At 34.5% G+C, this 27,727-nt stretch overlaps 1 protein-coding gene across 5 annotated transcripts; it reads left to right on the top strand.

Moving 5' to 3' along the window:
* Window positions 1-1,189: 1,189 nt before the first annotated feature.
* Window positions 1,190-27,727, top strand: LOC106874979 (inositol monophosphatase 3). Of its 5 annotated transcripts, none has more exons than XM_014922914.3 (7): window positions 1,190-1,594; window positions 3,017-4,056; window positions 13,664-13,829; window positions 16,815-16,910; window positions 17,025-17,201; window positions 17,987-18,265; window positions 25,583-27,727. In XM_014922914.3, the coding sequence occupies exons 2-6, from the start codon at window positions 3,709-3,711 to the stop codon at window positions 18,247-18,249; spliced, it is 1,050 nt and encodes a 349-aa protein (XP_014778400.1). In that variant the 5' UTR covers window positions 1,190-1,594; window positions 3,017-3,708; the 3' UTR covers window positions 18,250-18,265; window positions 25,583-27,727. The 5 variants fall into 5 exon arrangements, with proteins under 5 accessions (XP_014778400.1, XP_089212217.1, XP_089212215.1 ...); XM_089356091.1 differs by having other exon boundaries at window positions 17,987-18,270; XM_089356089.1 differs by lacking the exon at window positions 25,583-27,727 and having other exon boundaries at window positions 1,192-1,540; window positions 17,987-19,760.

Here is a 27,727-nt window from a genome sequence, read left to right as displayed (position 1 = left end):
GTGATGTTACGGCTTCCATGCCAAGCCAGGTTCTTGAATACAGATGTTCTTCGCAGGCTAAATTCTTGGCTGTTAATTCTCGTGGTGAAGAAATCACACAAACAGGGTTAGAAGTGCTGCAGTTAGCTGTTGGTAGCTTGTGTACGTGTAGAGTCATGTTGACGCTGGCGGGGATGCTGGTAGTACGTAGAGTCGTGTTGCTGCTGGCGACGTCGGGGGCGATGCTTGTAGTTTGTAGTTGTATGATGGTATCGATGTCATCGCTGGAACTGGCTGGCTGTCTTACGCGTGTGTGGCCGGCGGCCAGATCTAAGATCTGAGGCGCGACCAATTTGCCGGGTATGATTTAGTCTATTTATAGCTAAAGGGAGGCTCCAGAAAAATATTAGAAAAACACAATTACGTGACCTTATTAGGGGCTACGGTTGGTCAGTTTGTGTTCTGGCGGGAACGGTATGAGGCAAATACCGCTTCAAATTATAGTCAGTCAGGTGATGACAGGGAAAGAAATGTTTTCTACTACGCTCACGTTTATTTGTATATAATGGCGATAGGTAGTTTCACTACAAGAGTTTTGAGCAGATAATGAAAAAAATATACGAATTTATTGCTATAGCATACTTAATTATATAAATATTCGGATCTTTTTTAAAACGGGGGCCACATTTTTCATTAACGAAACACTTTGAAACTTGGAACACTGGTAGAATGTGTCATATAAAACATCTTTTTCTCTTAGTCTTCTTAAAAAAAAAAAGAAATCCATAAGTTATTCCATGTGAAAGTTGTCGTATTTCTGTAATTTCAACCAATCACTGACGTCCATTCAGCCGATATACATTAAGTGCCGACTACATAAACAAACGATTCTGAAACAATTAACCCTAACCCTAACCTTAGGGTTAGGGTTAAAGCAAATTTAAAATGAAAAAAGCAAATAAAACGAAGGTATGGAGATTAAATACGCTTTACATCGCTTAATCAGCCAAAGGAGTAAATATAAACAACTGAATACTTGTCAGTGATTGGTTGAAATTATCGAAATAAGACAATTTTTTACATGAAATAAATTCGAATACAAAAATTTTTTTCTCTTCTATAACACAAAATAGATAAGTATACGAAGTTTGAAAGTCTTTCCGTACCAAAAACACTACGTAAAACATTAATGAAAAATGTGGCCCCCGTTTTAAAATAGATCCAATTATATAAATATTCCACATGAAGATATAAATCCAAAACAAGAAAATAAAGTCATGAGCAAAGAAAGCAAAAATAGAAAACTTTATTTAAAAACCTACAAAACTTGTCAATAATGCACCAGGCTTTTTTTCAACCACACCCCAATGAGTTGCTCTACAAGTATCTGCTTTAATAATAACCTGTAATTCGCCCAGGTAATCTTATTCTGAATTTACACATTAAATAAACATTTAAGAATTCTACATGATGGATGTACGGTGAGAATAGCATTCTGTGTTCACAGATAACATCAACTTGGAAATAATCCGTCCGATGAATATATTCAAAAAGTTAGAAGGTACGGATTATCTATCTATTGAACGGGTATTGATAACTGAGAAGAGTTACAGAAGTAAGTTTATCAGTCCTATTTTAAATACCATGTAATTTTCAGTGTGAATGAAGAAAGATGAGGTGCTGATATGTTTGGAGAATTTTTTTTATTAGATTTAGTTTAGCAGTAATATATACAAATTACTTTACAAGTTGACAAGCAACTACATGTCATGTTCCCTTGACTTGGAAGTAATATCAGTCAAATCTCACTCATATTACACTGCCAAATTAAGTAAAAAAAAAGAAGATATATTACATAATCTAGTCCAGGGGTTTTCAAACTGTGGTCTGCGGACCACAGGGGGTCCACAAGGACAAGACAGGGGGTCCGTGGACAGCAAATACTTTTTATGGGCAATTTGATTTTATATATGTTTTTTAATCGAAATCTTTTAATTGACAATAAACCTATTTGTTAAATACTGTTAAATAAATAAATGTAAATATATGTTATTTTAAGCAAATATTTATGTATAAATTTCATAAGCGTTTATAAGGGGGTCTCTAAGGTAAAGCCTGAAATATAAAGGGGTCCGCAAGTCAAAAAGTTTGAAAACCCCTGTCATAGGCAATGCCCTTCCACCGTTGGTTAAGACAGTAAAAACAAAACAGAAAAAAGTGGATGGGTGAGATATAGTCTATAAATGATGTAAATAAAGTGAGGCAGAAAGGCAGCTACATTGAGTGGGCTGATTGTACTATTGAAGGAGATTAGGTTGACATGTTTTCATGGATTTTGTAAGACCTTTGGTTATAGAAGCAGTATATGTTTGGTGTTATTGTTTCAATTGTGTGGATCATATCTATGTCCAAAAGTGTAAGGAAAATTTAAGGGTAGTATTATTTGCATATGTGTTGGTTGATATGGCCGGAAGTGAGAACAAGTTTGTCGTTAATGTACACCAAGGAAAATGTGGGGAATACAAACAAACGTAGTATAAGGTTGATAGAATGTGATACAGAGGGAAGCCCATGTCATCACATGTTACAATGGAGTGGTCTGATAGAAGTCTTCCAATCAAAAAGTTGAGAGAACAGATGATGTTGATGATAAGGCAACATAGGCTGTTTTCATGTCAGAAGCAGTTAAAGGCTCTGATAATGTCAAGACTAACATTCCTGATGCCCAAGCTCTCAAATATGAGAGACCACTAACCATACTAGCGATATGATAGAGAGAGAGAGTGTGTGTGTGTGTGTGTGTGTCAAAGGGGTAAGCAATATTAGTTGATGAAAAACATTAGACCACATAAGTGAAACACAATAGACCACATAAACTTTCTAAATGGGTGTTCATAGGCATTTAATTATGATATCAAAAATACAGTACTCTCCCACCTGTTACATTTAGTAAAATTTCTATTTCTGGTTAAATGCGCCCGAATGCCTATAGGCGAAACTACCATGTTAAAGTGTCATTTTTTTCTCTTTCTCTCAGGTATCTGAAGAAGAATACTTTACAAAATAATTAAGCAATGACCTGATAGACAGCGTGATTATTCCGTCATTTCAGAAAGACACAGCTGACAATCCTCTATGAAAAGTAGACGAAGTATCGGTGACAGCTGGTTGAATAATGGTCACAAACATACATTTTATTAATACCTTTCAGTTTCTTAACTAAAAAAAAAAAAAAAGCTGTTGTATTCGTAACAAAGAAATCATAGTTCACCATTGGGTATTAGTTTACATATCCATTATATCGACAGTTTATTCATATTTTCAGACACTTTCCATACATTTCGAAGGCAGTTTTTTTTTCTTGAGCACATCCTGCCAACTTAACCAACAGCAAGAACACATGAAGAATATTTGAACTGCACCAACAAATATTCTGTATGACAAGCAAGTTGGCTGCAACACAACGTAAAAAATTCTTCCGTTGCCTAATAAAATGATACCAGTTAAAGTCAAAAAAGTCGAAGTGAAAAAGGGACGTTAAACTCAAAGGTTGCCACTCGGGATACTTCTATCTATCTATCTATCTATCTATCCAACCATCTTTTTCTCTATCTATCTATCTTAAAGATCTTATTTAACACAAATATTTTTTTTTATTAATTCTTTTAAAATAAGTTAAGAGCGATAATTCACCTACGACTAGTAGATACGAAACTCTGACGTAAGAAAATGTTGTTAGATAAAATTAAAAAGATGGCCCCTGTCAACATTCGCCTCAACCCATTTGGGGCTGTGATTCTGACTATATGTATAGCATGCGGAATTATTTACAATTTTGGTTTACTGAATTGGTTCCAGAAAGAGGAGAGGATTTGCATGAAGGAATTGTTATCCGTCAGTATTGAATTGGCACGTCGGGGTGGCCGAAAAGTATTAGAAGTCCGAGAAAAGAATGCATTAACGGCCAAAGTGAAGGGATTTACTAAAGAAGGGGCCGCCGAATTAAAGACCCTCGGAGATATGGAATCACATCGCGCAATTCTTTATGGCATGGCTAAAGCTTTCCCGGGACTTAAAGTAAGATTTGAGATTATCCTCTTTTATTATTCTTTCTCATAAAGATGTCTCCTTAAAGGAGAGAAAACTATAAATGTATTAGTTATCCTTATATGCTTCGTCCACTCGATTTCTCTTGTAGGTGTTTTATTTTGATAACATTTATTAGCTGTTAACTCATTTGTTAATGAAATACCATAGTTAATGTAATGTTTAATTCTGTTATGTAGACTTTTTAAAGTCAATTCTTAACAAATATCTCTTAATTGTGTTTTCATGTGATGCGATTGAAGTAATAGAAGATGGGCTGAGAATTCAGTTTTCAGTTCAGATCCTGTAAACTTGACTTTCCTTGATAAGTAAAACACTAGAGTCTGTTTAGACTTGTCTTTCACTAGTTTTAGCTATGGTCAGGCTGGGATAACATTTACCTATGTCCATTCAAAATAAATCAATAATTATTTACACAGATGTTAAAATAATGGGTGTTTGGCAGCTTTAAAAACGAAGCTATAATATATTACTTGAAATATAAACATCAGCTATCGCGGTTGGCAAACTAAAACCCTTTTAATCCAGTTTGTAAATAAATGGTTTAAGAAAAGTAATGATTTAAAAAAATATATATATAGTTCAAGAATAGTAATGATTTCTTCTTTGAATAATGGTTTCCTAGTTTTAACTAAATAGATAAATATATTTACCGTTACTGCTGGTGGTTCAACATAATACAATATATGTTAAATTAAGATTTTGAAAGGAAAATAATTAAAAAAAGCAACAACAATGAAATGCGTTTTGAAAGAGCAATTTATATATAAATAGAAATGAAAATCTTGTAACAGCATCATTTCATAAATTCCAGTCCATGTTAAAAGGATAAAGCAATGCATCTCATGATGACACTTGTGTACTGTAGTAGTCGAATGTCTTTAATATTATGCCTAACAAAGATCTCAAAAACTAGTAAATACTATCTAACTTTCTATTTCAATCGGAAAATGGAGTGGAGGAATGACCGCGTTTAAATCTTGTCGAATTGTCATCAATTATTTATCATAGAACTTTCTCTATTCAGTGTTTATTCCTATCAATCACTTCAATGATTGGTAATTTTTTTTTATTAGAAACTATGCATTGTTTGTTTGTGATTTTTTTTTTTTTTGTTAATGTATTTTGTCATGAATGATGTAACGTCTTCTCCGCAACTCCCCAGTCTGTTACACTTGCCAGGATTGATGTTTTATATTTTATACGAATTATTTTATTCGAGCAGTTGTTTTATTATTATTTTTTTTAGGGAACAATCACTCACTTTACATAACTAAAATGGCTACATCATTGATGATTTTATACTGAAAGTGGGTATTGTTAATTCTTTCCTTACGGTTGTTTCACTACAATTTTCAAATTAAGGCTAGTGATCTGTGTTCAAAATATTTCCAATACAAGGAACTCAAATAGTGAAGGCGCACACAAAAGAATAACATATTCCTGTAAGGCAGTCAAAATGCGAATGAAATTATGATAGAATTGTATCAAAATATCTGAAAGATATTTGTTAGAAAAGTCAATTACTTAAACTGACAACAAATCTTTCGTCATAACCACGCTACAAATGTAATATTTATTTATTTGAAAACTGTACTGTCCGTATTTTTCCAGGTCTGCCGTAGATTTTCGAAGTAGTTTGATTACATCGCCTATCTGAAAATACTGCAGTTACATATATATGTGTAGATAGATATAGATATAATTTTAATTACGTTGAATTTGTGAGGTTTCTCGGATAGATCACTTCGGGGTATTAGGCTTTATTTAGTATGACTATTTTCAGCTGTATTCTTCCGTTTTTGAGGTAAAAGTTGTGGTTTTGTGTTATTTGATGTAGTTGGATATCTAATAATAGTTATTTAGTTAATTTGCCGTAAAAATGAATTTGCAAATTTGATGACGTTGGAATAAATGACAATGATTACAGAGTTAAGAGAATATTTATTAAGAAATTACTGACTATATTTATTTTTAAATAGTTCTAATCAGTCCTGGAAGCACAAAGTAGTATTTTTGTTCTTCGTTATTATTATGTCTAAGACAACGCTGATCGATCAGGCTCATGATTAAATTCATTCTACCCGCAGGTATCTCATTTTCAGAGTATATAAGACTGTATTGTTTGATGTGAGCTTTCCTTGTTTACAGTCGTAGTGTGTAATTTGAGGGAGATTTGGCTGGTATTTTAAGTAAGTGGCCGATTAGACGTTTCTTCAGCTGGTCGTTTTTGTGTAGAGTTGAAGAGGGGATGAAACCTCAGAAGTGTTAGTGGTTGCAATGATGTAATGTTTTTAGTTGGCGAATTGTAATTTGAAAGATCTCACGCGAGCTACCTTGGAGTAATGTATACAAGTGCCTGTGATTAGCAACGAAAATAGAATTTACTATTTAAAATGATTTTTTTTAATTTCTAGAGAAGTTACATGTGATGTGTAAAACACGTACTGTATTCTACATACTGGATTGTGATGGAAATTTATTTATGGTTGGAAAATCTTTCTGTCGACAACTACTATTACTGACAGCATATTAGGTGTTCATTGTGATAGGTGGCTTTATGTGGAAGTTGTTTTTCTCTGTGTGTGTGTACATGCAAACATTCATTATGACAATCAGCGTAAATCAGAATTGAAATAACCATTACAAAATCTTACTGTGGGTTAAATAATGTAAACACGTTCTGCTTATGCTATCAATATGTATGTGGTGGGAGTCTTCTGACAGACCGTTTCATGGATTGTTGGCATCTCCTCAGAGAAGACGCACCTAGTTTCTTTTCCCAATCAGTAGCACTGATCAGCATTTATATAAATTATGAATTAGGCTAGTACCATAGTGGATAACCTAATTTGCATATTTTTGTATTTGATGGCTCGTCCTTAATTAAATTACTTTATGCACAAATCTGTTTCTCTCTCTCTCTCTCTCTCTCTCTATATATATATATATATATATATATATACACACACACATACACACAGTGATATAGTGTAACTGGGATTTTATTTAAGCTAACATGTAAGAATTTATTAAAATTAACACAAAATTCTTCAAATAGATATTTTACTGGAATACATTAGAATAATTAATAAAATCTTAGAATGATTATCTTATGAGCATTACCTAAATCCATTGATGCTTGTAGGAGCTCTCTTATGTGGTGGCCAGCCTGCTAATAATAGCACTCAAATCTCCTTCAAAACCTTTCTGTTCCAAATAAGTAAAGGACACATTAAATAATATAAATCTAAATACCCTTAACAAAAAAAACAAAAAAAAGGATCAGTTATGGCTGCAGTTCCTCTGATAGTAAGTCAATTCAGCCGTTGACCTAGACCTAGCTAAACATGAACAGAGAAAGATTGTCTAAGAATAATGTATTTAACACTGGTTATAGGGATGAGTAAGAAACTGCAGGGCAGAAGAAAGATGAGTAATGCTAGACAAAAGGTAGTATGTCAGATGCTAGATCAGAAGAGGGGTGGTTATAATTGAGAGAGTGAAAGGTGGTGAGCTGGCAGAATCGTTAGCATGCTCGGCCACTACATTCTGAGTTCAAATTCCCCCTGGAGTCAACTTTGCTTTTCGTCCTTTCAGGTTCGATTAAATAAGTATCCCACCCTCCCCAAAATTTCAGGCCTTGTTCCTATAGTAGAAAGCATTATTGAGAGAGTGGAAAAAAAAAAAAAAAAAGCTTGTCTGTGAGCCAGAAGCTGTAGTGTGTTGTTAGATGAGGGCTTTTTTTTTGCTCTCTCTCTCTCTCTCTCTCTCTCTCTCTCTCTCTCTCTCTCTCTCTCTCTCTCTCTCTCTCTCTCTCTCTCTCTCTCTCTCTCTCTCTCTCTCTCTCTCTCTCTCTCTCTCTCTCTCTCTCTCTCTCTCTCTCTCTCTCTCTATATATATATATATATATATATATATATATATATATATAATACAAAGAATATATATACATGTATACACACATATATGTACATACTTACATCTACATGTGTATATATATGCATATCAAGGTACAGGACGTTAGAACAATGAACTACAGACAACGGAACGAACACATAGGAAAACGGAAAGCCACTTGGAATATTCCTTCATCAGCTGCCTCTATTCTAACCTGACGTGCTCTTACCCCTGCTGGCGACAAAGGGACTCTCACTCAGAGTAAAAAGCAGACTGTATGACGCATGTGTACGAACAGCCATGCTACATGGCAGTGAAACATGGGCTGTAACTGCTGAGGACATACGTAAGCTCGCAAGGAATGAAGCCAGTATGCTCCGTTGGATGTGTAATGTCAATGTGAATACCCGTCAGAGTGTAAGTATCTTGAGAGAAAAGCTGAACATTAGAAGCATCAGTTGTGGTGTGCAAGAGAGACGATTGCGCTGGTATGGACATGTGGTGAGAATGGATGAGAATAGCTGCCTGAAAAAGTGCCACACCCTAACAGTTGAGGGAACCCGTGGAAGAGGTAGGCCCAGGAAGACCTGGGCTGAGGTGGTGAGGCAAGACCTTCGTACATTGGGCCTCACCGAGGCGATGACTACTGACCGAGACCTTTGGAAGTGTGCTGTGCGTGAGAAGACCCGGCAAGCCAAGTAAGATCGTTGCCAGTGCCCCTGGACTGGCTCTTGTGCAGGTGGCACATAAGATGCACCATTTTGAGCGTGGCCGTTGCCAGTACCCGCCTGACTGGCTCCCGTAGGATTTTCGAGCGAGATCGTTACCAGTGCCCCTGGACTGGCTTGTGCGGGTGGCACATAAAAGACACCATTTCGAGCGTGGCCGTTGCCAGTATCGCCTGACTGGCCTTCGTGCAGGTGACACGTAAAAGCACCTACTACACTCTCTGAGTGGTTGGCATTAGGAAGGGCATCCAGCTGTAGAAACTCTGCCAAATTTAGATTGGAGCCTGGTGTTGCCATCCGGTTCCACCAGTCCTCAGTCAAATCGTCCAACCCATGCTAGCATGGAAAGCGGACGTTAAACGATGATGATGATGATGATGATGATGATATATGGCTGGCCAGCCTTTAATTTGTAATGCAAGACAGCATTTTTCAAAATGGGCTCTGAAAAAAATTGGGGTGCCATAAGACAAGCTGCCTTTTAATGAAATTTGCATAAAACAAATGCTAGTCATCATTTTGAAAATAGTATCATTTTCCTGATAAATTCTCTCCTTAAAACAGTATTTGTTTCATTTAATGTCTTATTAAAATTGGAGTGGTGGTAATTATCTGTAAAATTTACATATGGGTTGTACTAATTTTTTGAAAGTCAAATAAAGGTTTCACATTAAAATCAGTTTATGAACCACTGGCTAGGCTACTTTACTCTTTACTTGTTTCAGTCATTTGATTGTGGCCATGCTGGAGCACTGCCTTTAGTCAAGCAAATCGACCCCAGGACTTATTCTTTGTAAGCCTAGTATTTATTCTATCAGTCTTTTTTGCCGAACCACTAAGTTACGGGGATGTAAACACACCAGCATCGGTTGTCAAGTGATGTTGGGGGGACAAACACAGACACACAAACATATACACACACACACACATATATATATATATGTATATATGATGGGCTTCTTTCAGTTTCTGTCTACCAAATCAACTCACAAGGCTTTGGTCAGCCCGAGACTATAGTAAAAGACACTTGCCCAAGATGCCACGCAGTGGGACTGAACCCGGAACCATGTGATTCGTAAGCAAGCTACTTACCACACAGCCACTCCTACACCTATACTTCTGTAAAGCAATGGCACTGTTTTTGATGTGTCAGCAATACTCCACTATGGGTTGCCTTTGAGTTTTGTAGTTGAGATGGTGGTGGCAGTAGGAGTGGGGTCCTGACTGAAGAAGAACCATAGTAAATGGGGTGTAGATTTGGCCATGATAGATTGTCAGAAGTTGTGAAAGCTTTGTGGTGACATGGGGTAGAGGTTATATGTTGCTCATGCATATGACATATCTACTGCTTGACTGTTACTTTAATATATGTAGCTGTTGTCCTTTATACTGTTGCAGAAGATAAGCTAAATTGTCCTCATTAGAGGATGATTTCAAGGTCCCTGTTCATGAAAGCAGTATATATGTCTAGGCTATGCAGTGAGGCTGAACCTAAAACCATGTGGCTGCAAAATTATCTTAACCATACAGCCATGCTGCCAGGTTTCTAGGTAGTTTTGCTGTTGTGTCTAGGGAATAGAAGTATGACAAAATGTGACAGATGTTGCCTGGGTGTGTTTTGCATAAATGCAGGAAGGCTGTGCAGATACATGTAAGTGAGGATATTAATTGCTACAGACTGTTTGGCATGATAAAAGCACAGTTGTGCCTCTGCACCAGCTGTGTTTGTGTATGAGGAGATTAAAAAAACCAATATTTTAGAGAGAGAAGTGAGGACAGACCGAGCTAGATAACCTCAATGCAGATACGAAATAGCCAAACAAATATTGATAGTTGAAGGTGTTCAATAAATGGTAGAAACATTAGACTTCGAGATTTTGTTGCTGATATCAGGTGAATGGGTGAGAGAATAGATTCTATGTAAGTGCAGAAACCATTTTTCAGAAGTTGGAATGTTGAGCCTAGATTGAACTATTGTGATAAGAGTTATGAATAAGTATAGGTGCAAGCATGGCTGTATAATTAAGAAGTTTGCTTTGCCTCCACATGGTTTTATGTTCAGTCCCACTGTGTGGCACTCTGGGCAAGTGCTTTCTATTATAACCCCAGGTCAAAAAGTCATATGAATAGATTTGGTATATTTCATCATTATATCATTGTCTTAACATCCACTCCTCCATGTTTGTATGGGTCAAACAAAATTCATTGAGGCAGATTTTCTACAGCCATATGCTGTTCCTATCACATACCCTCACCTGCTTCCAAGCAAGGTAATATTTCCCCATGACTGGACAGAAGGTTGATAACAAAGGGTACTGCTTGTATGACAATGACACTTGTTTGCAATTATTTTCACACACAACCACACATATACAGACATGTAGATTTATGTAACAGAGTTCTTTCCGTTTCCAGATACCAAATCCACTCTTTTGATCAGCCAAGAGCTGTCACTTACTTCACATGCTATGCAGTGGGATTAAATCAAAACCACATGATTAGGAAGTGAACTTTTTAAGCACACAGCCATGCCTTCTTCATCATGAGATCAAGACTTCTGGTGGTTTGCTGTGCTCGAGAAGACATATCAAGCTAAGTCAAACTATGGCCATACATACATACAGGCATATCCTGTATGTCCCTCTCTCAGCGAAGAGGCCTTTGTGTTGAGGGCTCACAGGTGCTGGTGTCACATACAAGTGCAAAGACACTTTTAGATGGCATATGCTAAATGTAAATAAGCATGTTTATGCATTCTAATCCCCGATGTCATTGTTCTGGAAGCAGTATGCATGACTATTTGGTTAAGAAGCACACCTTGCAACCACATGGTTTCAGTTTCCTCCCACTGTGTGGCACCTTGAGCAAATGTCTTCTACAATAACCCTGAGCCAATCAATGCCTTGTAACTGAAACTTGTAGATGGAAGCCTGTTACACACACACACACACACACACACACATACACACACACACACACACACACACACACATGTATGTATGTATATGTCTGTCTTTTTGCTTAAGAATCAGGATTGGTTTGTGTGTTCCCGGGACTTAACAGATTGGCAAAAGAGACTGATAGTGTAAGTACCAGATTTTAAAAAATAAGTACTGGGGTCAATTTGTTCTACTAAACCCTTCAAGGAAATGCTCCAGCATGGTCACAATCTAATGATGAAATTGAGTAAAAGATATACTAATGCAATATTTGTGCACTTGTGTGTATAAACATTATATACAAATGTAACTGGAAACAATGTGTTACATTAGTATGTATATAAAAAATATATGGGAAGCTATATTTCTACATTGTTGATATTGAATTGCCTCAGTCAAATATAAAAAATGTTTAAGATTAGGTATCTATTGTAGTCATCATCTATCCATTCACCCCACACTACTTAGATAATTTGATGAGAACTGTGTAATATAATCATCATTTATATATGTTCAGTTGCCACAGTTTAGATTTTTTTGTCTTTCTCTTCAACAAGTACTTAAGAAAAAATAACCTTGAGACAGTTTTATTCATTGTTTATTGTGTTATGATGACTAACACATCATGCTTCTTATACATAGAAAGTATACTTTGGGATAGTTTTGCTGAAAGCATTTTTATTTTTTATTTTTATTTTAGAGAATTAGTTAAAATATCTTTTACTTGTTTCAGTTATTAGACTGTGGCCATGTTGGGGCACCGCCTTGAACAATTTATTTTAATTGAATGAATTAACCCCAAACATTTTTTTTTTGTTAAGCCTGGTACTTATTCTTCCAGTCTCTCTGATTCTCATGTGGCATTGGATGACCTGGGACCATAGTGTAAGACACCCAAATCACAGTCTCTGAACTTCCTACTCAACTGTTGTCTGATTGTGGAATATTTTGGGTATAGTAAAGTATATGCAAAGTGGGTACCTTGGCAGTTGACACCTGATTTAAGGAGAAGGTCTTCTTTTATCTGCTGGATGCACATGAAACCAATGAAGACATTTTCTTCTAATTTAGTGATAGGGGATGAAATATGGGCATAGCTTTATGATCTGGACACAAGAGCTTTAATCTATGAAACAGTGTTACACCTCTTCTCCACGATGGATGATATAACCTCACTCTGGCTCTTGACCCCGCAGTCAGCACAGAAAGTCATGGTGACTTATTTTGAGGGTGACAAGGGCACCATTCTTCTTGATTTTCTGGAACATGGCTGTACCATGAACTGCAAGCAATATATTGAGACACTCAGAAAGCTTGCAGAAGCCATTAGAAGGAAGAGACTGGAAATAAAACTGAAAATGATCCACATTTACCTTGACAGTACATGAACACACACATTTTTGGTAAAAAATCAGGCAATCAGTAAATTAGCCTGGTCAGTGGTCACTCATCATACAACCTGGATCTGGCACTCTCCAACTTCCACCTGTTCAGTCCAAGCAAGGAAACTCTGCTGGATGTTTGATGATACGGATGAGGTGAAAGTAGCTATGAGGACCTGGTTTTTTTCAAAAAAGAATTCATGTGTTGAGTTCAAGGTTGGAACAAATGTATCAATTGTAATGGAGACTATTTGGAATGGTGTCTTTGTGAAGAAGAGTTATTTCTACCAACATGTGCAGTTTGAATGGCCTAGGTCAGTTAATAAAAAAATTATGGCCCCTTTAGCATTACTTTTGGTATAAGCCTCATATGGAGACTGTCTAGGAAGAGCTTCTATAGAGCAGATCAAACCATTTTAGTAGAGAAATTTGGGTTTTAGGTTGATAACTAAAATATATGATGTTTGGAAAACTTCAAAGAAGATATTTTCAATTTAAATGAAAAGTAATAATTGTTCTATTAACCAGTTCTCTTTAAAATATATAATTTTTTTATTTTACATATAATATATATTGCTTGTTTCGATGTATCAGCTGATTTTTATTTTATATTATTTATTTTTTTAAGGTCATATCAGAAGAACACGAGACAAAGCCAGTTGATTTTCACAACATAGAGGACACGGCAAAGCAAAGAGAAGATGTGAATAAAGAGATAAAATCTGACCAGAGAATTCCACTGAATCAAATTGTTGTTTGGATTGATCCTTTAGACGCTACTCAGGAATATACTGGTATGTTGGCTATTCTGTAGAACATTGTTGTCTAGATTGTCAAATCAACATCATCATCATTTAACGTCTTCCATTCATGCTGGCATGGGTTGGACAGTTTGACAGGAGCTTGCCAGGCAGAAGCCTGCACCATACTTCTGTGTCTGTTTTGGTATGGTTTTTATGGTTAGATGTGGGGTGGGCTGAGTGTTTTTTACATGGCACCAGCATAGACGAGGTCAGTTTTGGTATGGTTTTTACAACTGGATGCCCTCCCAAATGCCAACCACTTTACAGTGTGGACTGAATGCTTTTTAAGTGGTACCTGCACTGGCAGGGTCACCAAGTAACTTTGCAAGACAAGGAATATTGGAGGAGGTGATCTTGTGTCAGATGATAAATGGTTAGAGTGTGACAGAGAAACAGAAACAGGTGTCTTGCTGTAGAGGAAGTACATAGTTACCCAGCCAGAGAGAGTGAAAAAAAGGGAGAGAAAGAGAGAGTTAACAAGAGGGCAGGGGCAGGTATGCTGCTGTGAAGGTTGGCATTCCATTGTCCTATGTCTGAAAAGAGATAAAATTTATTTGAATTTCAATAACAATAAACAAAAGTTGTAGAGGAAGAATAGAGCTACAAAAAACTACAATACAAATATTTTCCATGGGTATGGCAGTGTAGTAAGAAGCTTGCTTCTGAACCACATTTGCATCATCCAAACATGGCCAATGCTAGTGCTTTCTGACTGGCTCCCATGTCTGTGGCATGTAAAAAGCACTATCCAAACGTGATGTGATCGATGCCAGGGCTGCCTGACTGGCTCCCATGCTGGTGGCACATAAAAAGCACCCACTACACTCTTGGAGTGGTTGGCATTAGGGGAAGGCATCCAGCTGTAGAAACCTTGCCAGATCAGATTGGATCCTGGTGTAGCCGCTGGCTCTCCAGACCTCAGCATGAAAAATGGACGTTAAACTATGATGATGATGATGATATACCACATCTGACCCAAGCAAGCATAAAAAAATGGGTGTTGAAACAATGATGATCTCACACATACACACACACACACATTTACTTGCATGTACAAATGAAGATAATGTAGAGATAGATTAGTTTTCTTAGAGTAACCAACAAACTGTTTCTTTATCCAAAAATAAGCTCTAGAAATAGTCTGACAGTCCAGCAGAGATTAGTAATAAGCTGAAAGCATCCTCAATTACATCCATTTTGTTTTGTATTTATAAAATAAAAAAGTCATTGAATTCTTGCAGCTGTTGTAATAATTTTATTCAAAAAGAGAAATCTATTTATTGAACAGATGGATTTTTTTTTATATGACTTATACCAATTTATAAACAAAATGATAGTCATGTTAACCTATTATTCAGTTACAAATTAAATATAAAAATTAAAAATAAATACTGTTTTTTAGAATTCACTTTTATGTATTGATTTAACAGGCAAAAGATATCAGTAACAATTCTCTTACAAGCTTTGATACAAGAGTTTTATTGCTTCAGAGAAGGAAAATGACAAGACAAGTAAAATTATTGTGAATCATACCAAACAATTACAAACATTGAGACAGACAAAATAAAGAGTAACAGATCACTTTGATTTGGACTTGAATTATGCACATCTCACTTGCCAGGTGGTAGATATCCTGTTGGTCAAGGCCTGCTGGTTTTTTTTCCTGCCTGAAATTTATTCTTTTTGGTAAGAAGTTTGCTTCCTAACCACGTGGTTCTAGGTTCAGTCCCACTGTGTGGCACCTTGGGAAACTCTCTTCTGCTGTGACCCTGAGCCGATTAAAGCCTTGAGTGTACAGAAACTGAGAAGGCTGTTATGTCTGCTTGAGGGTGCTACTATCTCTTTGCTTTGATATCATGTGATAGTTGTAAATGATTTTCACTGTCATGCTACTGCCTTTTGTTTTCAATCTTTTGTGAAAACATGTCTGATCATAGGAAAATATCATCTTACTTAGAAACTGGTGAAGGTTGGTGACAGGAAAGGCATCCAGTCATAGAAAAATCTGCCTCAGCAAATTCTGTCTGACCCATGCAAGCATGGAAAAATGGATGTTAAAATGTTGATGATTCAAAAGTTCATGTACTGAGTATTTTCCCATGCATTCAATGGACATTTTAGTATGTTTCGGCAATGTGTGGAGAGCCGTTTGCTATTCCCATCTGCTTGTTTTTGTGTACAAGGTTTTCAACAGTGTTTGTAACTGAAAAGTAAATTTCATGTAAAACTATCAACTGAGAATGTGAGATGCAGGTTGCCCCTCTGAAACTGTACCTAGAACTGAGTTACTTTTTTGAATGGGCAACGTTAATCCATCTCATTAGAAAATTAGCTAATATGCTTAGCGATATTTCGTCTGCCTTTACATTCTGAGTTCAAATTCCGCCAAGGTTGGCTTTGCCTTTCATCTTTTCGGGGTCAGTGAATTAAGTACCAGTTGCATATTGGGATTGATCTAATCGACTGTCCCCCTCCCAAAAAATTTCGGTCCTTGTGCCTAGAGTAGAAAAAAATATATCTTTATCTCTCTCCCTTTTACTCTTCCCCACTTTCTTTATCCATACATCTCAGTAGTTGACTTTAAGAAAGTCAGCCAACTGTAAAGCCTTAACCCTTATTAAACATTTTGTTACTAATTGTTACAACACTTGATATGGCTAACCAATCTCCAAGCATTCTTGTAAAATGTATGTTAACACTTTAGCATTGAAACCAGCCATATCTAGCTGAATTATTCTACCTGTTTTATGTTTAAACCAGCCAGATCTGGCCTCTCACACCCACTTTACAATGTCATTCTAAAAGTAAAACAATCACATCAAAATCTCTAAGCTGCAAGAAAACAATGAGTATACTCAAAACAATGAGTAAAAAATAAGCTTTACCTTTGACAGAGTAATCTGAATGTTAAAGGATTAACTGAAATAATATAATTTTATAATTTTTCTTCCTTGTATTGTCTTTTTTCTTTCACAGAGGACCTTCGTCAATATGTTACAACCATGGTTTGTGTGGCTGTGAATGGTGATCCTACAATTGGTGTTATTCATAGTCCATTTGATGATCAAACTTGTAAGTGTTTTTCTTAGACACGGCTTTTTAAAATAGTTATATTTCACACTTTTATCCTACATTCTTTCTTCTTTGTTCTTCTCTTCATCTTTAATTTTGGACTCCTATTTTCAGATTGGGCATGGGTGAGTTATGGGCATTCATCAAATTTAAAACCCTTGGAGAAAGTCCAGTTGTCCAATGAGAAGCCTACACAAATCATTGTTTCCCGTTCTCATCCAGGAAAAGTAGTAGATGTTATCAAAAAAGCATTTGGAGAAAACACTGTTGTGGTCGAAGCTGGTGGAGCAGGTGAGCATATTCGCAGTCTCTAGTCTAAAATGTGTAACAGTTACAACAAATTTTGTGTCAGAGATATCATGTCCCTACAAACTTTGACCTGGTAGATGTTGCAAGTAAATAAAGACTTTTAACTCTTCTGTATGAAAATACTACAAAAGCATGATTGGACTAGCTGTAACATCCCAAGACCAATGTATTCTTAATAGCATTACAATTATTTGTTTAGAATTTGATAAATGTTCTTTGAATAAATGTTTAAAAAAAAAAACATGTACTCTTTTTACTCTTCTTCTGGAGCACCACCTTTAGTCGAGCAAATCGACCCCAGGACTTATTCTTTGTAAGCCTAGTGCTTATTCTATCGGTCTCTTTTGCCAAACCGCTAAGTTACAAGGACGTAAACACACCAGCATTGGTTGTCAAGCGATGTTGGGGGGACAAACACATACACAGACATATATATATATATATACATATATATATATATATATATATATACACACACATATATACAACGGGCTTCTTTCAGTTTCTGTCTATGAAATCCACTCACAAGGCTTTGGTCGGCTCGAGGCTATAGTAGAAGACACTTGCCCAAGGTGCCACGCAGTGGGACTGAACCCAGAATCATGTGGTTGGTAAGCAAGCTACTTATCACACAGCCACGATCAATTTTGCCTTTTCATCCTTCTGGAGGTCATATTCTTGACTATATTCCTCTCCAGAAAATAATTAATATTCATTTGTATTATCATACATTGTATTACAGTATTCTCTCTCTTTTTTTTTTCCAGGTTACAAAGCTTTAAATGTTGTTAAAGGGCTATCAAATGCATATGTACACACAACAGCTATCAAGAAATGGGATATCTGTGCTGGCAATGCAATTTTAAATGCACTCAACGGGAAAATGACCACCCTGAATGGAGATTATATTGATTACTCCAGCAAAGACAATGTACAAAATGATAAAGGCCTTTTAGCTACGATGCAGTACCATTACCATTATTTGGAACACCTGGAACCATTAGCAAAGCAATTAGAAAAGAAAACCTAGACCACATCATATATAGGTTTGGTAAACAAAATCTTCCTACGTAAAAATGAGGTTTATATTTCTGTCTTATTTTATTTATTATTTTTTAATTGAGTGTGAGGAAAAGTGCGATAGACTTGGATAGTTCGGTAAAACAAAAAAAAAGTTCCTATTGGAAGAAATTGATCTGAGAAAATGATTATAGTAGTTTATTTTTATTCAGTATTTTTCATTTTTATCTCAATTTATTTATTGTTTGAAAATACTCCATTGGTTTGCCAGACATGTAAGTGAGTGTGTGGATGTACATATGTATGTATTATAGAGAGTAGAAGAAATGGAGAAAGAAAGAGACTTTGAAAAAAATTATAGTTTAATAGATTGGAGCCTGGTGTTGCCATCCGGTTTCACCAGTCCTCAGTCAAATCGTCCAACCCATGCTAGCATGGAAAGCGGACGTTAAACGATGATGATGATGATGATTCTGTTGAAAAACAAAACTGTATAGAAAACTATGCTTAGAAAAGATTTTGAAATATCATATTTAACGTTTTAGAAAATTCCACATGAGTAAAAAAAACAATTTTTCCTTCTTTAGTACTCTGAGTGCAGCATTTGCTATAATAAATTTTGTGTATCAATCCATACTATGATTTCAATGCATTCCTTTATCCTAAGGTGAAGATAGCATACAAGTATCACATAGTCAGTACGACGGTATGGCTATGGCTTGTAATTGGTTATCTAGTACCTACAAATATGTTAACTGATTCAATATACTTGTAGAAATTGAGATGGCCCTGTTGATTAAGAAATGGACACCTAGTCAAGATATTATCTGTTTGTATCTTGTCACCATAACTGACTGTGTTGTATCTATAGCCCTTACTCTGGACTGTCAGTGGCTCTAAGTAGATTGTGTTAAAGGTTGTGAAGCATGATTCATTGTGCTGAGCAGTGGCTGATTGTTTTGTTAAACTGTGCTCAGCTTTAATTCCATCTTTGTACTCAAGAGGAACAAGAGCAAGCCTTTCTTCCCTTAAATCTCTACAGGTAGTTGAGATCATGTACAGTTTAACAAGTCAACTGAGTTACAAAGCTAAACACCACCTATGTACTTCCATTTGAGAACATAAACTGTATGCACACATCTGTGACAAGCCATTGACTAAGCCTACTTGAAATAGCAGTCAAACCTCCCTGTTAGAAAAGGGAAGGACACATAGGATAATGTAGTTCTAGATACACTGTGTCTAAAAATTGATGTGATGGTCTTAGCTAGAATGTTAATCATAGATGTACTCAACATGTGTGTATAACTGATAACTTCTTAAGCCTACAACTGTTAAAATGTTTTTAATATTGACTACCATTATATCATATGTGAGCCCATGGCTTCTGTTATTAAATGCCTCAGAGTATTTATATCAATATTAATTACACTTTGTATGCATCCTATTTCATGTGTCATATTGTGTTTGTGAATATGAACACTTGTTTCTCTCATGTTATTCCTCCCATCTAAAAAGAAAGGTCCTGTATACTATCAACTATTAGAATAAAAAGCCAAAAAAATGCAAGTTCCAAACTATATACAGATATATACATATTTATAATTTGTTTTTAACAGTGAAACTTGAAGTAGATGAAGCTATAAATAATAGCTTGTAAATTGGGTTAAAAATCCCTTTGGATAGGAAGGGGTTTTTAACTTGGTATTTACGCATCATTATTTATAGTTTTATCTCCTTTAAGTTTCACCATTAAAAACAAATTATTTCACATCTCTCGAAGTTTCTGAATTCTTATGCCATAAACGTGTGTGTGTGTGATTATGAAATGTTTCTCATGGTGGCACAGGTTAATTTTTGAGTCGACATCTGAGGATATTACCAAATGTGACAGGCATCTGAAGAAAACCAGAAGGTACCATGGCCAAAAGACTGTGAAGACACTATAATTCCTTGTCTCAGAAATTCAAAATTATTTCTGATGTTGGCACAGAGCAAAACCTTTTTTTTTTTAAAAAGGATGTCATCAATAACCCCAATGATAATGATTATATGACATGAGATCTATAAAAAGACTTTGTTGATGGGCAAAGTGTTGCCATTTATATTAGAGAATGAATTATAATTGTATTTATATTTCATAATATCTGAGGTATTGTGATCGATGAAACCGACCTCTGTCTGTCTTGAGGTGAATGTACTTCTTATATTTTTCTTGGGTAGATTTGAACTCAGAACCTGTTTTTAAATGCTGCTAACATCATTGTTCAAGCATGGGGCTGGTTGCAATTTTCTGATACCATTAGAAGTAATTGTTCTGAGTTCAGATCCAGCCTACTACACACACACACACACACACATGTGTGTGTGTATACATAGAGAGAGATGTATGTATACAAACACACATTTATATAGCTGTGTGTGTGTATATATATATATATATATATATATATATATATATATATATACATATATATATATACATATATATATATATATATATATATGAGAGAGAGAGAGAGAGTGAGTGTGAATAAAGATGATTGGAGATTGAACTGATCAAATGTGTTTTTAAAAACACAAATATTTGCTTTGATACATTTTCCTGAGTGATTCTGTTTTAAAATATTGCTGCTGTAACCCCTAGTCAGTTATGTTTAAGCTGAGGTATGGTCAGGAGGTAATAAGCTGAATGTTCAAGACAAACCCATAATCCACCTGCATGCTATTCTTTTCCAGTTATGTAACATTACAGTCTGTTCTAGAACTCTGATATGCAGTGATTAGCTGCACTGCAGGGCAGTGTAGCATCTAATTTGCTATCCACTCTGTATATATATATATATATATATATATATAGGAAAATGAAAAATAATAATAAGGCAGAATGCTAAACTGGAAGCATATTTTAATAAAGATTTCTAACCGGCTTTCATTGCATAGCAAATTTTCAAGAAGAGGGAGAATGAAAATGTTTTTTACAAAGAAGTACAAAATGAAGAAAATAATATATTAAAAAAATGATATATAAAAAAATAAATATACCAATACATTATATTGTCTTTGAGCTTTTAAAGTTCAATGGTAATTCATGTATATAATGGTTGGAAAAATAAGGATGCATGAGAATTGAGAGTTGTGTTAGGTTTAAAAAAAGAGAAAAGAGGCTAAAAGTTTGTGTTAAGCAGGAAGTGTGGTGTCAAAACAGGAAGTGTGTGTAAGGGGAGACAAATCTTTTTAGTTGGAGTTATGAACTCTTTTTCTTCATAACTCCAACTAAAAACATTTGTCTCCCCTTACACACACTTCCTGTTTTGACACCACACTTCCTGCTTAACACAAACTTTTAGCCTCTTTTCTCTTTTTTTAAACCTAACACAACTCTCAATTCTCATGCATCCTTATTTTACCAACCATTATATACATGAATTACCATTGAACTTTAAAAGCTCAAAGTCAATATAATGTATTGGTATATTTATTTTTTTATATATTATTTTTTTAATATATTATTTTCTTCATTTTGTACTTCTTTGTAAAAAACATTTTCATTCTCCCTCTTCTTGAAATTTGCTATGCAATGAAAGCCGGTTAGAAATCTTTATTAAAATATACTTCCAGTTTAGCATTCTGCCTTATTATTTTTCATTTTCCTATTATTTCTCCACGTGTAGTTAACACAACCCCACTATTTACTGACTTATATATATATATATATATATATATATATATATATGGTGTTCTAAAACAGGGTTTCTCAACCATTTTTTACCTATAGACCCCTTTGATTATTATTTTATTCTGGTGGACCCTCCTAGTCATTCAATATTTAAAAAATAGTCTTATAGAAACGTCTTTCAAAATTCCTATTTTGTTTTTCACACATTAACTTGTGTAGGTTGTACTATGTAAAATGTTAAAGAAAGAAGCCTAGCTGTTTCTTGCAAATTATACCAATGCATGCCCTTAAAGCAGAATCTTTTCAAGGGCCCTTAAAATACTATTGTGGATCCCCTATTTACTATTTTGTTTTGTGGACCCCGAAAAATCTTATATGGACCCCTGTTAAGAATTACTGTTCTAGATTGTTGCATATGATTATGGGATTGCATTAGTAAATTGCTGTTGTAGTGTTATATATGATTCTTTTGTTTGGTTTACACAACTACATATATGATTGTATAAATTTGTATATATATTTTTTACTTGTTTCAGTCATTTGACTGTGGCCATCCTGGGGAACCATCTTGAAGAATTTTTAGTCGAATGAATTAACACTCATTTTTTTTTTTTAACCTGGTACTTTTTTTGGTCTCTTTTGCCAAACCACTAAGTTATGAGGACATAATCACACCAACACCAATTGTCAAGCAGTGGTGGGGGACAAAAGACAGACACAAAGACACATACATAGATAGGATTTCTTCAGTTCTTGTCTACCAAAACTACTCACAAGGCTTTGGTCAACACTTGCCCAAGGTGGGGCTAAACCCAGAACCATGTGGTTGGAAAGTAAACTCCTTACTGCATAGCCTATATATATATATATATATATATATACATAAAACGTAATGTTATGCTAATTAATAGTATCAACAAGAATGTACTGCATCCAGCAAAAGAAATATCATTTAATGTACAGAGGATTTAAAATTAAGCTACTATAAATTTCATACTTAATTCAGCAAGCTAGTATAGTGTGCTGTGTACTATTGGGCAATCTTTCAGACTCAAAACTCTGAAAGATTGCATGACTGTACATGGCACACTATACAAGTTCACTAGACTGTACTACTATTGTAAGTTTACAGTAATGAAATTTATAGTAGCTCAGTTTTAAATCTTATGTAAATGAAATGATATATAAAATAATTTTACTCCACCTTTGGAATTTAAGTACTATTTTCTTCACCTTGTTTTGTACCCATGTACTCATGTGTTTATATAGATACATATTAAACCCTAAAACCGCATTAAATTGAACCTAATATTAGAAAAAAGAGCTTTAATACAATATACACTACTGTCCAATATAATAAATAAATAAATTATAATAGTGAATATGTAATTATTACCTCCCTTTATTACAAGTACGTTGAATATTTGGCTAAGACCATTCTGATAAGCCAATATTATTATTGTTATCTGAAAGCCATTTAATCATTTCATTAAACTGACTGTTACTGTATATATGTGTGTGTGTCTGTGCATATTATATGTAGAAATTTATATAAACAGGGTGTCCCAGAATTAACTATTTCAATGAAATTGGGTAAATTAAAAAGAAAGTGACACAATTTTGTTTATTACTTAATTATGGTACCAAAACAAATAGATTTATAAATCTTATGTCAAAATTTTATTGAAAATTCTTCAACATGTGCTCCATCTATATTTCTGAAAATTTCAGCTCTATCCTCAGCACTGACCACATTTTGAAGCATTTCAGTAGTTATCTCCTGCACTGCTAACCGAATGCATTCTTCAAGTTTAGCTAAACCGTTGCTCCATTCTGGGGATGGGGTAGAGAAAATGATTGCAGCCAAATTGAAAAACAGCTGTTGTGGACAAATAAGGGGGATCCAACAGGAATGAAAATAAAATAATGAAAAAAATTTTTTAAATCATAAGCAAAATTAAAAATTTATACATAGACAAAAGTGAGTTTAAAAAAAAAAAAAATCATCTGATTTCACTGAAATAGATAGTTAATTCTGGGACACCATGTAACTACATGTGTGTCATTGGCAATTTCTTTTCCTTCTTCGGACTTTTCCCTTTCTCCTTTCCGATGAAAAGCTATGCTCAAAAAGTCAAACTCTCTTTCACTGAGCATCAAGCTAATACATTTCTTGTTCACATCCTCATATTTTCCATTTTTTTCATTCATTTATTTGAATTGACTATATATATATATAATATATATATATATATATATATATATATATATATATATATATATATATATATATATATCGCAATTTTTGTGTATACAGTTACATGTATGACTGCTACTTGTAAGTTTAGAGCGCCATACAGAGTATCGTCATTTGGTCTACTTCTAGGTAAAGTAATGTGGTTACTAATGTGCTTATTAGTATTACTACTTATGTTATACAGAGAATTTAATTTGTGTAAGCATTATGCAATAAAGTGTTTCCCTGAAGAACTGTTTTACTTTAGTGTTCAATTGAACTTGTAATACCCACTGCAGAAAAGTAAATAACCACAATGGTGAAACATATGTAGGAAACAAATAATGTAAACTGCATCTTGCATTTGTCATACTTTATATATATATATATATATATATATATATATATATATATATATATATACATACTTTGTGTATTAAGGCTACCATTGGTTTCATATTAAAGAAGGCCTCAACAATTATATCCCATGGAACATCATTGTCCATATCCCAAATGGAGACAAACATTGATGTTCCATGTGATAAGCTTGATTATTGTTGAGGTCGTCTTTAACATGAAACCAATGGTAACCTTTAGGCACAAATAAAGAATCTTTATTCACCAATGCGGTTTGAACATTCATTCTTATTGTTCAGTATTTACACACACACACACACACATATATATACATACATAACATACAAACACATGACACCCTCAGTATATATATATATATATATATATATATATATATATATATACATATTAGGAAGGGCATCCAGCTGTAGAAACTCTGCCAAATTAGATTGGAGCCTAGTGTTGCCATCCTGTTTCACCAGTCCTCAGTCAAATCGTCCAACCCATGCTAGCATGGAAAGCGGACGTTAAACGATGACGATGATGATGATGATGATATATGTATTTATGTATCTATAAAAAATGTATGATCATGATCATTTTACATTTGCCATTCCATGCTGGCATGGATTTACAACTATATTCTAGTCTATCACCAACCTTTATACAGCATGGATTAAGTGTATTTCACAGTGTCACTAGTACTAAGCAATGCTCCTCGCCAGGACTAAAATAGATCTTCTATCTTGTATCAGATTTTCATTCTGAGTTACTGCACTCCTCAATAGTTTGCCTTCACTGCAACTCACAGAGACCCCTTTTATGTACTGTTGGATTTATTGGAGGATCCAACTTCCTAGATGGTTAGGAAACTACATCTCTTCATGTGTGGGTTTATTACATGAAGCATATATGAAGTAAGAAGAAACTTGCTATGCTATTTAGGTTTTTTCAGAGATAGCATTTATGAAAGAATTACTTTGGGTGTAGAGTGTTCATGTTAACCAAAGAATTAGTTTGTAATTAAACTTTGTTTTAGAAATCAATGCAAAAATCTTTTCTATTTTCTAGATTTGTCATTGGACTGCAGCCATGCAGGAGCACCACCTTGAAAGGTTTAAGTTAAACAAATCGACCCCAGTATTTATTTTTAAGCTTGGTGTTTATTCAACTGGTCTCTTTTGCTTAGTTATAAGGATGTAAACAAACTGACACCAGTTATCAAGTAGTAAGGGATTGGAACAGACACAAAGACACACACACACACACATGACAGGTTTCCACACAGTTTCCTTCTACAACACATTAGTTGGCCTAGGGCTATAGTAGAAGGCTCTTGCAGTGGGACTGAACCCAAAACCACATGGTTGCAAAAGAAGCTTCTTAACCACACAGCCGTATTTGTGTTTATTTTTCTACACACTCATACACAGAAACACACAAAAATATGTATGTTGTTGCCCCTCTTTGAATGATTAGTGTTAAGTGAACCTGTGATTAGGTGAGCCTCTATGTAGTTGCTTATCTTGTCAGAAAACACCATTTCAAAAAAAAAAAGGGGGACATATTGGATTATGGCAGTCCTAGGTGGTATGGTCATGGCTGGAAATTCTTTGATCATAAGTCTGCTCAATTAGGACTGACCTAGGGTTAAACAACAACTTAGAACCTTTATAAATTATTGCATCCTGCAGTGATCAAGTGTGCAACTAAGACTTGAGCACCTGTATGTAAACATGTTATTGCATTATTTGTGTGTGTATGCACCTGTCAACAGAATCACTCGAGATATATTTTGTTGGGTGTAAAATGTATCTACCATCAATACAATATCCATTTGTGTGTGTATGTATGTATATATATATATATATATATATATCTGTTTTCATGAGAACAGGCATATGCAGTTACACGAATCTGATAACTGGATGGATTTTCCAAGCGTATTTTGCAACAGTGTCTCAGCATTGCCAATTAGGAAACTGAAATAAAGTACTAAAATGCATGAAAATATCATTCTATAACTTCAGGATTGATTTGTTTTCGTCTTTGGTTTCTTTTATTCTTTTAGATTTGTTTTTTTTTTTAGTTGTGACTCCATTTTCTTCCTCTAACATGTATAATCCACTAGGGGAGGATATATTTTTTTAATCTGCAGCGTAATATCAAATATATCCAAACATTGGTGATATTCTATTTCTTCTCTGTGAAAACTAAACGACCTTTCTCACAATCATGTGATGTTGTGTTGAGCATATAAATAATATTGGTTCTATGATTGATTGATTGATTGATTGATTGAGTGAGTGTTGTGAAAATAATATATCTGTTTTAATATCAAAAAGAAACTGAAATGTGTTTTTCTATGAAAAATATACATAATATCCACATATATATATATATATATATATACATATATATATATATATACATATATATATATTTTCTTCTGTAACAGTTTGTTTGTAATGTGTTGGAAATAAGTTATTCCAGTGGCTAAAATTTTGGTATTAGCTTGGGAAAAACTAGAAATTCAGTATGGCGAATATACAATTGAAGGGGTAAAGCTGGAGGGCCGGTAGAAGAGCCAGAAAACAACTTGTAACCATTAAATTAAGAGGCTCATTAAATGAATATGCATTCATTAAAATGTATTGTTTATCAAAATTTATATTTCTTAGTCGTTCCAGTATTTTCTTTTTTTTTTTTTTTTCATTCCATAAATATTTTGATTCACTTCAGTTTTATTTTTTAAAAATCAAAATGTGGTATTTTAAAATTATATACAATATATAACAAATCATTTTTCATAGTAGAAAATGTTAACACCAAGTATTTTTGCCTCCTTCCGTCTTCTGTATGTTTAATTGTATTGGGTTCGCCTTGGTGTGTGTATACGACTTTATTATTGCTGAGGAGCCAAAATGCTAAGATTTTTTTTTTAACCATTTGTTCTAAAATGCTCCACTTCCTGATCCCGTTGTGAATTTCTACAGTAGGGTCATGCTATTGTAAATTTTGGGTTGTTTTTCACAAACTCGATATTTTTTTTTCCTTGCTATTGTTTAAAAAAACGTTTCATTACAAATTTCCGATTGAATTCTGTTAACTCTAATTTTAACGAAATATTTCTTACAATTTTTTTGGTTTTTCAAACTTCTGTTATTTGTGTTTTCCAGTGTAAATAAAGTGATTAGATCAACGAAGAATAAAAAA

This window comes from Octopus bimaculoides, chromosome 8 (genome assembly GCF_046866305.1).
Source record: "Octopus bimaculoides isolate indiv1 chromosome 8, ASM4686630v1, whole genome shotgun sequence".
NCBI classification, from domain to species: Eukaryota; Metazoa; Mollusca; class Cephalopoda; order Octopoda; family Octopodidae; genus Octopus; species Octopus bimaculoides.
Note: the sequence above shows the minus strand (reverse complement) of the source record. Positions and strands in the feature narration are given on the sequence as shown.

What these genes read in the sequence shown, in the direction of transcription:
- LOC106874979 (XM_014922914.3), top strand. Translation starts at nt 3,709, where the DNA reads ATGTTGTTAGATAAAATTAAAAAGATGGCCCCTGTCAACATTCGCCTC. An exon ending in AAGCTTTCCCGGGACTTAAA is followed by an intron (nt 4,057 to 13,663) that starts GTAAGATTTGAG and finishes TATTTTTTTAAG; the next exon opens with GTCATATCAGAAGAACACGA. An exon ending in GGTCGAAGCTGGTGGAGCAG is followed by an intron (nt 17,202 to 17,986) that starts GTGAGCATATTC and finishes TTTTTTTTCCAG; the next exon opens with GTTACAAAGCTTTAAATGTT.